At 40.9% G+C, this 13,341-nt stretch overlaps 1 protein-coding gene across 4 annotated transcripts; it reads right to left on the bottom strand.

Moving 5' to 3' along the window:
* Nucleotides 1-2,575: 2,575 nt before the first annotated feature.
* On the bottom strand, nt 2,576-12,921 carry tcea2 (transcription elongation factor A (SII), 2). Of its 4 annotated transcripts, XM_029249830.1 has the most exons (11): nt 12,764-12,920; nt 12,145-12,331; nt 9,943-10,005; nt 9,727-9,832; nt 8,268-8,358; nt 7,579-7,730; nt 7,030-7,086; nt 6,487-6,641; nt 5,103-5,249; nt 3,936-4,007; nt 2,576-3,523 (listed from the first exon to the last, which is right to left on the bottom strand). In XM_029249830.1, the coding sequence occupies exons 2-11, from the start codon at nt 12,211-12,213 to the stop codon at nt 3,515-3,517; spliced, it is 921 nt and encodes a 306-aa protein (XP_029105663.1). In that variant the 5' UTR covers nt 12,214-12,331; nt 12,764-12,920; the 3' UTR covers nt 2,576-3,514. The 4 variants fall into 4 exon arrangements, with proteins under 4 accessions (XP_029105663.1, XP_029105662.1, XP_029105660.1 ...); XM_029249829.1 differs by lacking the exon at nt 2,576-3,523 and having other exon boundaries at nt 3,540-4,007; nt 12,764-12,921; XM_029249827.1 differs by lacking the exons at nt 2,576-3,523; nt 3,936-4,007 and having other exon boundaries at nt 4,530-5,249; nt 12,764-12,921.
* Between the last annotated feature and the right edge of the window lie 420 nt (nt 12,922-13,341).

A 13,341-nucleotide genomic window follows, 5' to 3' on the forward strand; every position in this document is an offset into this window, starting at 1 on the left:
ATGCTCAAAGGCTGCTCCACTTACACACCATATTCGTACCTCCACTTATCAACAAAGTTGGGACCAAAGTCTTTTCGTAACTCAGAATTGTTCTTAAGGTCACTCACTACCTCACACCCAATAAAAGCTTCATATTACAACTTAATCCTTTAGGTTATTCATTGGTTAGGATCTGTTAAAAGGATCAGCTGAAGTTATAGTTAATTTGCTGCAAGACATTTTTTCTGTTTTCATCAAGTTGATACAATGCAGGTCTGTTTCTCTCTATACTGGAAACATCAGGTGTTAGATAATAAACTGGTGTTTCATCTAACATGAAGCAGTATTGAAGTTGTCTATCTAAAAATTACTGAAAATAAAAAAAGACCTCAGTTTCACCAGCTCCTGTTCACCGTGCTGAGTTCTGATAGTGTGCAGTTCTTTCTGTTCTTCAGGGACTAAAGGAGAGTGAAAAGGAGAATTGGAGAAAACATTAAAAAGTGTCTCACCTTGAAATCCTGACTGTATTTTACTGGCAGCTAGTGGTAGAAAACAGAAGCGTACACCATTTTTACTCTGCATCAGAAATTTTAGAAAAAGGAAACGTGAACCTGGAAATGTCCAGTTTACCTGCAACAGCATGCGTTTCATTTTTGGGAGGAAACGTGCACGTCTTTTGTATTACACACACACACACACACACACACACACACACACACACACACACACACACAGAGTCTGAAAACACTTGTCCCAAGTGGGGTCGCGGCAAACCGGAGCCTAACCCGGCAACACAGGGCACAAGGCTAGAGGGGGAGGGGACACACCCAGGACAAGATGCCAGTCCATTGCAAGGCACCCCAAGCGGGACTTGAACCCCAGCTCTACCAGAGAGCAGACACAAGCCAAACCCGCTTTGCCACCACACCCCCTTCACCTGTATTATTGAATCCAAACATTTCACCTACATGTTGGCATGCAAGTCCTTTTTTATTACTAATTCCTTGTGCAGATATGATCAAAATCCACATTCTATACCTCTTTGACACACACCCCTTTGAATCCTGTTTTGTGTTGCAACTCCCTTGCCAGTTAATTAAGCTCATTAGCTGGTTCCTTAAATTATCCATCAAAGGCATTTGATTCTGTATTACACTCACATTTACTCAGTTCTCCAACATGATTTACAGTGATAAGCTACTTACAGTGATTTACCTGCTTATACTGCTGGGTAATTTTTGCCACATCATTTCAGGGCTATTATCTTTTAACCTGCGACCTCTGACTCCAAATGTAGCTCTAAAAACTACGGCACCTGCTGCCTCAATTTACCCATTTGTACATTTGTGTATATTATACTGGATCAATGCACTGCAAGAACATCAATATAGGGTAAAGCAGCAGTAAATAGAACTAGAACAATCGACAGATAGGTCTACATGCTTCACCGCTGCACTTCCTGTTGCGCCTTAGAATCAGCTACCCGTTACTTACTTTTCCTCACAAACTTCAGTATGACTACGATCCCAGGAACTCGTTTGACGTACAGCGGTACGTTTGCATTTATTCATTTAGCAGACGTGTTTCTCCGTACTTCTCAGGAAATACGATGTGTATATTACATCAGCAGGAAGACTTAGATGCAGACACATGACTAAGTACTTTCCACCATATGATCCCCTGTACATCACACGACTAGCTGCATAAAACTTTATCCGAATATCAACGATTCATAATCACCTTCCTAATAATTGTTTTCCCCACTACTGAATCACTATGTCCTAGTGACAAGGGCAACAACCAAATTTTGCCTGGAAGCCTTGGAAATTCCTGTGAATGCTTTACTGTGCGTGCACCCATCACCGGCGGCCCTCAAACTCCAGCGTGTTTGTGCACCAGGGCGAGAGAATCCCTTTCTCAGAAAAGTGGGTATGTGATCAGACTTGTCGTGTGAGGCCTGCTTTTACGAGAAGAGTGGATATTCAGAAACAGCGCTGTTGGCAGCAGTCATAAACACCCCACACACAACGATTCAGTCACCTCCGCTTACGTCAAAGAGTTCCATCCCAACCGGCCCCACCAGTGACCCACTTGAGCGAACCCATAAACGCTCAAGGGTGTCGATAGTGACCTATGTCCCTTAAGGGCTGCTCAGTCATGTCAAACGTTATGCCTCAAATGTTTCAATTCCTAAATTGAAAAATTAAACCTGTGCTTTTAAGCCCCTTGTGCCAATTTACCTGCCCACTGTTTCTGCATATTTCTGGTAAATATTTTCATGTTCCCTAACACCTCCTCCTCCCCCTTTCATGACCAAACTTGCAAATCGAATTTTGGAACTGGTGTGGCAATACTGTAGAGAACCTCAAACTCTCAACTGTTAACAAGAAATTTAAGAAAAAAAAAAAAAAAAGACTTGCAGCACATGATAAAAACAAAAAGTGAGACAACTCCAATGCCCTTGTTCACATCAGTGGTTAGTAGTGTATCAGCCATACTATTCTTGCATGAGCCCACACTATTAAAAATCAAGTCACTTTTGACCTTATTTTCACATCAATGTACCAGACAGAAAAACAGATCTGAAACAGTGTAATAATTTTTGTACTAGCCATTTTTCTTTATTTGTGCAAATTTATTCATTACCTAAAAAAAAAAAAAAATTTGCTGAGCACAACAAAAGGTGCAGTGATTGAGTAACGTACATTCCTCACAGCCTCCATCTAGTGGCAGCAAAGAGGAATTACAGCTTCTCTGTATTCAGACGTCAGCATCTCTCACTCCGCAGACTGATAAAATCTAAATTTCACTTTTGTCATGTCCCTATTTATGCCAACCAAATTATGGGCTGGGGAAGCCATAGGTGCTAAGTGTACTTTATTCAGTTTCTTACATTGCTCAAAAAATGCCACCTTCAATGGTTTAATGAAAGAGTATTTGCATACAAATTAAAAAAGCAAAATAAAACTATGTAAGAATATTGTACCCCTATTTTTACAGTCAAGCAGGGTGGTGGGGCAGAAATCTGTACCTTAAACAGGCAATTTTGTACATGTAAAGCTGCATCTAAAAACAGCAAGTCACTCATTTTTAGCAATTTACAATATCTCCAAAAACTGGACATGTGAACGTAATGTAGTCATTTATGATTGGCAGAAGGCATCCAAGCACACTCACTCACACACACACACACACACACACACACACACACACACACACACACACACACTTTAGTAAACACATCAAGAAAAACCAAGAACATCCATCTAATAGTACAAAAGGCACACCTTGTTTCAGAAGGCAAATTAAGCTTACCTCACCAAAAGGTGCAATAATTACATCAACCAAAACAGTGTAAGATGTAATGTGCTTAGTAGAAAGCAAAAAGATACATCTAACACTCATTAGATGCAATATTATTCTAAACATTATATATAGTATTTTTTTGTACAAAAAACATTTATAACAAATCAACTGAGTTGAATGTTATCCATGTCTTTTCTTCTTGGAACAAATCTTGAAACGATTCCATTCCTTAACAGAACTAGTGGAAGGGGGGGGGAGAAAAAAAAAAAAAAAGTTAGCAGTGTTACCTCTACTTTCTAACCTTCCACATACTGATCATTTTCACCGGTCTAGAGTTTCAGAAAAATAGGATACCACATTGAAGGCAAAATTACTAGACTGCGGACTAATGGTACAATCAGTGGTACTGCTCAACATCACCACAACATCCCTAAACGTCCCCTGATGAGTGAGTAAGTGAAACCTAGTTTCGTATTGATGTTATGCAGATGAGACTGCAGCAGTGTGTAATAAAAGATAGTCAGTTATTTGTATGAAATCAATGTGCAATCTCTAAACTGAACATCCATAAACAAACCTCACTGAAGCCAGTGGGAGAGTCAGCAGTGAATCTGCGATGCTGCCTGTGAAACAGATGACCTCCAGCTTACCTTCCATCTGTTGCCACATTCATTGCAGAGCACAAAGGTGGTCATGGGCTCATCCGCACTGCGTGTCTGCACCTGCACAACAAGCCCCAGGGTTGTTCAACCATAGACATCTAAGAACAAAATGTTTTTGTACCACTTGCTCCCAGTACTCGTTGACCAACATCAACTCATGATCATTATCAATTTGCCTGATACTTTTATACAGTGTTAAATAACTTTACAATGATCTACCTGCATATACAGCCAGGTTCTTTTTACTCTATCAAATCCCTACAACAAAGGTATTACAGCAGGAGTGGGATTTCAACCAGCAACCTTGAAACTGTGCTAACCACTATACTTTCAGCTTCCCCCTTCTGGCAGACATCACATAACATTATCAACACACAAACTGATCACGCAGAAGCATGTGCTAAGTGGAAATTAAGCAGAGGTACCCAATACAGACATTCATATTTTTAATTTAAAAAATAAAGCACTTCCATCCATCATCAATAATTATTGATATTATAATAGTATGATTGAAAAAACATCTTATATCCACAAAATTATTATTGATCACTGACAAACTCTAAGAAGAGTTGTGAACACTGGATTCATGATGAAGTAATACTGCCAGCTAATGGGTGGCCATAGAAATGCAGGCTCCACAACAATGAGCATTATTTTAGAAAGCAGAATGTGGAAGAAAATTCTATTAAAAGACAAAATTTTGAAATAAAAATATATCTTTGAAAATTCACAGCTCAGACAGTCCTGCTACACTGCTGTGCCTACACTGACAGCACTGCATTATGAACTTCGGTACTTCTGGCATACTATCCTACTTACAAGTTAAAGATCAGAAATCACACACCGGCTTCATGGATATTGATCATTGCAATATACATTTCAGCTATGAATCTCAGCCATAAATGTTGAATTGTGAAGCAAACAAGTTTGTGTTCAAATTACCTGTGTGGCCAGTAAAGGGCATGGACATGGCCTGTACCCCTCTGAAAATGTAACTTACTTTCCTGGCAAGGGACCTTTGGTAGAGATGTCAAAACTGAGTCTGGCATCCCTTTCCAAAGCATGAGGTGAAAAGTAGCAGGGTGCATTATTGTACAAGAGCCAGGTGGATACAAAGAATTTCAAAAGACAGATGAATCGGGGATAGGTTTTTACCTGGGTGTATGTGCAGTTCTTCCCCTTACACTTCCCGCAGACAAACATGTCGGTCTCTGTGCCACCCACTTTAGAGAGCTGGTGTTCGCGGATGGATTCCTTGGTCAAAGCCTTCCTCATCTCCTTCAGCTCTGCACTCGCCATTTCCTGCATGGGACAAACTGGGTATTGGTTACTGGAGTCTATAAGAAGCAAATCACCCAACTGTCTGAGGCGCAGGGGACAACATGAGGTCAGACACTCAAGAGTCACTGACAGACTAGTGAAAACTGTTTACTTTACAGTGCAGCCCTTTTGCTACAGTCCAAAGCATCTGCAATTTATTCTCATCATGTGCAAAAAAAAAAATTTTAGGAACCATGCAAGTGGCACTTTTGCCCTATCGGAGAACTGAGTAAAAAGCGAATACCCTTGGAGTCATTTTGAACATCCAAAATATACATTTAAAAAAAAAGTTTTGGGGAACTAATTCTAGTTTATGTATTAAAATGTATCCAAATTAACAGGTTCAGGATCACTTTTTTTGTTGCAAACTAAATTAGAGAATTAAAACTTCAGCATTTGTCTCTATGACTCAGATGTTAGGCCAGCCCTAGAAACACAAGTTACATAAACCAGTTTTGTATAATTCAGAGTAAGAGTCTACTTCTTTCAAGCGTTCAACAACAGACTGTAAATGTGGGTCAAGAAGCTCTCATCGTGGACTAAAGTGACTTTGAAAAAATGGTGCTCAAATTATTCTGAAATGTGCCTGTTGCTGAAAATAAAAAAGTTACCTTTACCGTAAGGCGGTATTTTAAAACAAACGCCTGACGTACACATGCACTAAGGCTTCCGAGAGGACATTCTCTCAGTTCACACACCAGTAATGCGTGTTGGCCGTATTCTTTACATGCATGTATAATCACCCTCGGCACTTCCAAATCTACTCTCTACACAATTGGTATGAAAGCTAATACATGTGCATTTATGGATTTGACACTTTTCTCCAAAGCAATGTGCATCCCAGGGCAACAAAAGAGCAATCCACAACAGACAAACACACGGACAATTATGAATTATCTGACTGGAACAGCAGAGCAGCAGGTAGTGTGGGGTTTGCTGCCGTTGGACTTGAAGGCCACAGCTTCAAATCCTCCTGCTCTAGTGCCCTTGAGGAAAGAACTTACCCTAAATTGCACCACAAAAATGAAGCAGCTGTATAAATGGGTTATTAATTGCAAGTCGCAGTGGAGAAAAGCATCAGCTAAAGAAATAAATGGAGTTGTAAGTAATGCCCACAGTCTAGGTCTTTCCCGATTATATACAAATTTTGTTTCCAGTGGATAAAACCCATGTGGTACTGCTAAAGGTCTACTATGGAGGCCACCTAAACAATAAAAACCTCTGCAGTCATGGTGGCGATGCGCTCTGGAGGAATGTTCCCACAGAGAACACTCCGCCGCAGGTCCGGGTTCTTCTGGTCCTTTAGATTAGAGATTCGGCTCCGCAGCCTGCTTTTGTACTTCATATCTGTGGACTTGAACTCCTGATAGATGCGTGCTTCAGGACAGCTGTCAAGGAGGATGTACTTTTAGCCTTGACACACAGCTCCGAAAGAAAGCATCATAACAGCTCTATCATCAAGACTATTGGTACTACTGAGCTTTGTAACCGGACAACAGGTGCAGTATTACCACCCAGCCCTTTGTACAAGTAATGCAGGAATTCAAGGATCCTGAAGCAAAAAACCCAGACTCAAGGCGCAAAAAAAAAAAAAATAAAAAAAAAAAAATAAAAAAATTTAATCAGTTTGTCACAAGATTCCAAAGGAGTGACTGAAATGTCTCTAGTATCTGGACAAACATTCATGTTTTAAAGAGAACTTATATTATGCATATTCCTGCATGAAAAGTAGTTTTTCAATGAAAATCAAAGAAAAGGATATATTCTTCAATCTGTGCAGCCAAATGTTCACAGTCTGATCCAATGGTTTTGTAATCATCTGAAAATGTAAAATGAACCAGAATGAGTTCAGTCCCCACACATTCAAGTATTTGTGAAAAAGCCATTTCCTCCAGGAGACCTGGCAAGAAAAGGCCTTTATCACTCATTTCTCTGACATGTACAGAGTTACACTAAAACATGCAGTACTATCTACAAGAACAGTATGTCCTGGATGATTCAGCATTGTAACATGTATACAGTTCACAAGATGTCTTTTCACATCTGCATTTGTACTAGCTCCACACCAGTCCTGACACCATGAGTTGTAGAGGCTTGCAGTTTCAAGACAATGGAAAAATGCACAGGAGCTCAAAAGGAGAGGGTAAACAGGCTCAACCGTGACAGTAAACTGAATCAGGAGATTCACAGCCTGTCTAGGAAAGAAGCATCCTTTCCTCTGCCAGCTGCAGTCGCAGTAGAAGAGCTGTAACTGCAAGCTGTCAATTCCAAGCCTGGCCAACCCACGAGGTAAAAGGGCCGATTCACGCACCACCCGTCTGCAAAGCTGCAACCAGGAGCTCCCTGCACTTGGTGCGAACGCTGTCAGTTGTTATTGGTGCTGGGGGGAAGGAGGTGATCTTTGGAGTGGTGGGCGTTGTTGGGGTGGTAGGAGTCTTTGGGGTTTCTTGTTTTTTGCTTGAACTAAAGGAATATGAAAAAAGTACACATTAGCCATTTAACATACAGTTTGGAGAAAAAGTGTTACCCCTTTGGAATCATCTGAATTTATGCATGAATGGCTCTTAAAATGTGATCCTCACCCAAGTCATATTAATAAACAGTATTATTAAACACATTTCACATTACATTATCTTTATTGAACAAATTGTTTAAACAATCAGGCACATTTATGGAAAAAGGATGTGAACCTCTAAATAATACTTTGAATAGAGGACAAGTGGAGTCAGGTGTTCAAATGAATTCAGGATTAGGACTGACCCACAGGACTTTACACAAAAAAGAAATAAACCAATAGTTTTGGTTAACTGGTCTTGCAGTTTCTTGCAACTATACTTGTTGTAAGAGTTATTCATCACTTTACTAGGCATAAAAACACTACAAATGTAGAGTGTTTACTGTGCCTGTGGTAAGCTCTTCTAGATGTGCAAGTAAAAAGTGAAATGTACAATTCAGACCTTAGGTTTTACTCAGATGTGGAGAACTGTACTAAAACCCCACCTCTGGTCACCTGATCCCGGGCTTCCTTTGCAGGTGGATGACAGAGCAGAACCGTCTTTCTTCTTGTCCTCCTGTTTGCTTTCCGAACCATCTTGGAAACATTGAAGGACGTCATTCAGTTTTTACGCTTATGGCCACTTATGACACTATGTCCACTGGATCTATTCATAAACAAAATTTAATTTGTAGGGAAAAAAAAAAAATTTAATATCAAATTTAGAACAAACGGTGAACAGGATTATTTCTTGGTATTATTTCTTTCAATAGGTTATTGTTTCCACGATATAACACCAACACTTTCCGTATTTATGATAAATGTTTCAATAACCCTTAAGGGTGCTACACAAAGATTATCTGAAAGTGGACTAGAACTGTAGGTACTACCAATAATAATTTAATGGATGATTCCTTGCTTGGTTCCATCGCTGACATTGGGCAGGATGCAGTACAGTGGTTAAAATTAAGCGTTACCAATTCAAAGGGGTACACCGATTGCATTCTTGAGCAAGGTACTTACCCTAACCTGATACAGTAAAATTATAATTACCAGTTTATACAGCAGGATAAGTAACATGGCATACAAAAAAATGAACTTAACATTTAAAGATGTTTCAGAGGAAACCATGCCCAAAATCAATAAATTAAAATAAATACAGACATGCGTCACTTAATGACAAGGAGACGTTGTTGGCGATTTGGTTGTTCTGCAATCATCATAGAGTGTATTTACACAAACCTAGATGGTATAGCCTCGATGCAGTCAAGAAACATGGTAAACACGAGATTTATGACACTGCTGCCAGCTAACAGCAAACTGTTTTACAGTAAACTTTTTTTATAAGTAGAAAGAGTACATTAAAATAACAATAAAAAGTAAATACATAAACCAGTAACACAGGAGTTTATCATTATGAAGTATTATGTACCGTACATAATTGTATGTGATACTTTTATACGACTGGCAGCGCAGGTTTGTTTACACCAGCACCAACGCGAATACACAAGTAACACGTTGCGCTACGACGGCTACAACGTCACTTAGGCGAGAAGAATTTTTCAGCTCCATTATAACCTTACAGGACCACCGTCATATGCGGTCAGTCGTTAAGCGGCGTATGACTATAAATATACATTAAAAAACTAGCCTTGTCCTCTACTTTCAGAGACATTCATATTCTCTAGAATTAATTTCTGAATGCTGTGTTGGAGGAAAGGCCATTTAAGTAGTTTTAGTTCTTCATGGACTGGATGATTGAAAACCAGATGTTGAATGCAATGTGCAATGTAAATTTTTAACCTTTACTTCTGTGAAAGCAAGTGCTGTGTTTTGCCAGTACACAGCCTAGACTTAGTGAAATGCATCTTAATGTTTTGATTACAATGGATTAACTAAATTTTATAAGCCATAAAAAGTTTGCCCAGATTTCAGTGCTTTTAAAATTTTTAAATTATACTATACCTAGCAGTTTCTTCCATGACTTGATGAGAGACTTGGCCAACGTCTGCACCTCTTCATCAGAACTTTGCTTTCTCACTGAATTCACCGACATACCAATCCTTGTGGACTGAAATATAAACAAAAAACCCAAACACACACTCATATAAGCCTTCTTCTGCAGGAGTCATAACTAGCCGGCATAAACTAGTTTCAGTGTCGGCTGGATTAATGAGTTACCTGTAGGGTCTCCAAAGACATTTTCATGTTTTTCAATTCCTTCAGCAAATCTATAGCTCCATCCTGGAGGGAAAAAAAACATAAAACAAAGATGAGAACTGGCTAGGCACACTTCTGTAAATATTTCCACATTAGTACCTTCTGTACTAAAAGGAATTAAGTAGTATAATCAACCCTTATTTAATGAGGTCCAGGCAAACAAAAAAAACTGCTTGGGGGTCTAAAACAAAGGGTTTTTATCCCTCAGTGGTGAGTCTGGCTATTTTCCTTCCATCACACTTCTTCCGTAACAAAAACCAACTAATACTTACATCCCAACATATGGGCAACGTACCAATGCCAACTATTGAACAGCGGTACTGTTATAAATTAATTTAGCATTTGGACACTAAAACATCGTGCAATGTTAAGCTACTTAACTACGTTTAATTTATTCAGCTGAGCAAATTTTACCCAAGCAATTAATGGTGAGTTAATTATACATCGACATATTAATATACCTCAACAACTATTACTTGTTATTTCAGTAATACTGTAGTGGCAGGACGGTGGGACCTTTGTTATCATCCCTTGTATTGTTCCGTATGTGTTTTAATTATGTTTTTAATAAACACTTTGTGTATTCTGTTGATTCTTTTTGTGTTGGAAGAAGAATGTGAATGAGCTGTACATAATCTCATAGTTTCTATAAGTTGTGAAGCGCTCCCCCCCGACCCCGCTCTTCTATACAATACCTTCGGCTCCGAGTTGAGTGCTTGCGAGTACATCACGGTAAATAACGGACAACGTACAACAACCCCCCCTCCATTTCTTGTAGTTGTGGTTTTTATTACACTTGTATATGAGCGAATTATGCGTGACGTGCGGCGCAGGTGAGCACCAATGCCCTCTTCTACGTCTACGTCATTGTTATTTTGCAGGGTTAGTTGTTAGTCTAGTGTAGCGGTTAGAGCTGCTGCCTTCGGACCCAAAATCACAGGTTTGATCCCCACCTCTGGCTGTAGTACCCTTGAGCAAGGTACTTACCGTAAGTCGCTCCAGTAAAATTACCCAGCTGTATATATGGGTAAATGACTGTAAATAGCGCAACATTGTAAGTTGCTTTGGAGAAAAGCATCAGTTAAATGAATAAATGTAGTCATCTACATCCTCAGCAAGGAGAGGAGCCCTCCGGCCCTCCGCAATTCACGGAATCGAAGGCTAGCGCCACGGAGCTGTCCGGATTGCTCACATTTACATTTACGCATTTAGCTGACACTTCTCTGCGAAGTGACCCTCAACCCAGAGAGAACCAAAAAGAAAAAAGGTGCACTTCATCAAGACACACGTGCGGATACAGGGACGCAGTTGTGAAAGTGCAGTCAGTCAGTCCAACAGTACTGCTCCTTTCCAGCACACCTGAGATGTATGAGAAACAGATTTCAGCCCCATTACGTTCCGAAGTGGGAACCAACAGGAGAAGCACTGCATGAAAGGCACCATTTTATCGGTCAGCTGGAATTAAACAAAAACATCATGGGGAGCCAGTGTAAGTAGTGTATGTAGCAGTGTAAGTCACCTTGGTGAATAAGCCTAAGGGGTGTGGGCTGATAACACTACATAGAGTTCATTGGAAGTTGCTTTGGAGAAAAGCACCTGCTAAATAAATAAATGTGAATGTAATGTAAATATAACCTGGGAGGGCAGCACCTCGGCTCATCACCTGAGGGGAAAGCTCACAGTAACTCAGCGGACAAACTGAGACAGATAGATTATTTGGATTTGACGTAGCGCCGTCTGTCTCTTGTGTGTGTGTGTGTGTGTTTTCTTTCCTCAGGGCACAGGACTTTTTTCCAGAAACGTTGCACCTGAGCACACAGCGCTGCTCGCCCCCCCCCCATCTGCGCCTGACGCAAAAAAAACACACACATACACACCGTGATTAACATAATTAAAAGACTCAAAAAGAACACGAGTTTGTTAAGAATATTTTTTAACCGTGAAGCGGAGCAACAAAAACGCAAAACGTCGTTTCAAAAAAAAAAAAAATGCGTCTTTGTCGCTTCCCACCATTAAACGTGGTTTAAAAATAAAAAGAGCGCGGGGGACTGCGGGGGGGGGCTGTGTAACGTGTCAGCCGCGGGGAAGCTAGTATCAGCGCCTTTTCCAGAAAAGTCCAGCGGACAAAGAGTGGCCGCCATGGCCGCGCGCGCGCCTACCCACCGTGCTCTTCTTCTGCACCATCCTGTCCAGCTTCTTGGCGATGCGCTCCACTTCCTGGTCCTTGGCCATGTCGCCGCGCGTGCCACTCGGGCGCTCGAGAGCCTCCTCCACAACCAGCGCGCGCGCCTCCGCGTCTGCGTACTCCCCTCGCGGCCGTGCACGCACGGGAGCGCTGGATTTGTAGCTCCTGCGCAGCAGCCACAGACGAGAAAACACTGATTCATCACGGCCCTGCTTTCAGGTGGCGGCCGCGCGCGGGTACGCGCGTCTCTCGCTCGCTCGCTCGCGCTCTCTCTCTCTCTCTCTCTCGCTGTTTCACGGCGCTCCTAACATTTTTTTTTCTGCGTGGTATGTGCAACTGGGAACAAAAAAAAAAAAAAACAAGTCGCCAATCTTTCAAAACGTTTTCCTGCTCGAATCTATTAAAAAGTAAGAAAATCAGATTCCTTACAAACTGCATAAATAAATGTGAAAACTGCGTCTGATTTTTGTTGCATTCTGTAGTGCTGATTCTCCTGCTACATTTTCTTCCCGTTTCCGCGTCAGCTGAGCTCCCTGTTTTCAGTTTCCGTATATGTCCATATTATATTTTACTAAGATGCGAAATATAAATACAAACCTCCCTGAAGTGACGCTGTTATGCTGTTGCTGTCAGCGAGCTCCTCAACAACAAGGGCCGGTTGTTTACTTGTGAATAATTTCCCGCAGAATACTGTACGGTATACTGTACTATACTCGCCCTGTCACACCGGCTGCTCTCATTGGATAAATCCTCCATGACGTCACATTGCTGGTACATAAGGTCCCCGCTATAGGGCGCCCCAGTACACCTTGTTCTGCAGATACGTGGCTCCTTATTTATGACCGTCCCCCTGTAAAACGCTTAACCCCCACGGATGCATCGTCAGGGGGATGCATTTTAATCAAGAGCTACAAAAAAAAAAAAAAAAAGTTGTTTAAAAAAAACTATTTTATGAACATAGGAAAGGTGCTTCTGAATAAAATGCTGTGTAGCACACTTAAGTACCGCCCACCAAGTGAGAGCGCCGCTACCTTAAAGTGAAAGTTCGCATTTAAATGTGAAATATTAAAAGATGCAACCTTCAAATGATACGGCACTCACTTTCCAAAAGCAGGTAAATGAGGGGGGCTTCAATTAACCGTGCTGTCATAACGTATACAAAAGATCCTTAAACA

The sequence above is a fragment of the Scleropages formosus genome, chromosome 2, assembly GCF_900964775.1.
Source record: "Scleropages formosus chromosome 2, fSclFor1.1, whole genome shotgun sequence".
Taxonomy (NCBI): domain Eukaryota; kingdom Metazoa; phylum Chordata; class Actinopteri; order Osteoglossiformes; family Osteoglossidae; genus Scleropages; species Scleropages formosus.

Coding starts and splice junctions, on each gene's coding strand:
- tcea2 (XM_029249827.1), bottom strand. CDS start 12,213: ATGGCCAAGGACCAGGAAGTGGAGCGCATCGCCAAGAAGCTGGACAGG. Junction 9,833..9,942: donor TGTCTTTGGAGACCCTACAG/GTAACTCATTAA, acceptor TTTATATTTCAG/TCCACAAGGATTGGTATGTC. Junction 7,731..8,267: donor CCGGGATCAGGTGACCAGAG/GTGGGGTTTTAG, acceptor ATATTCCTTTAG/TTCAAGCAAAAAACAAGAAA.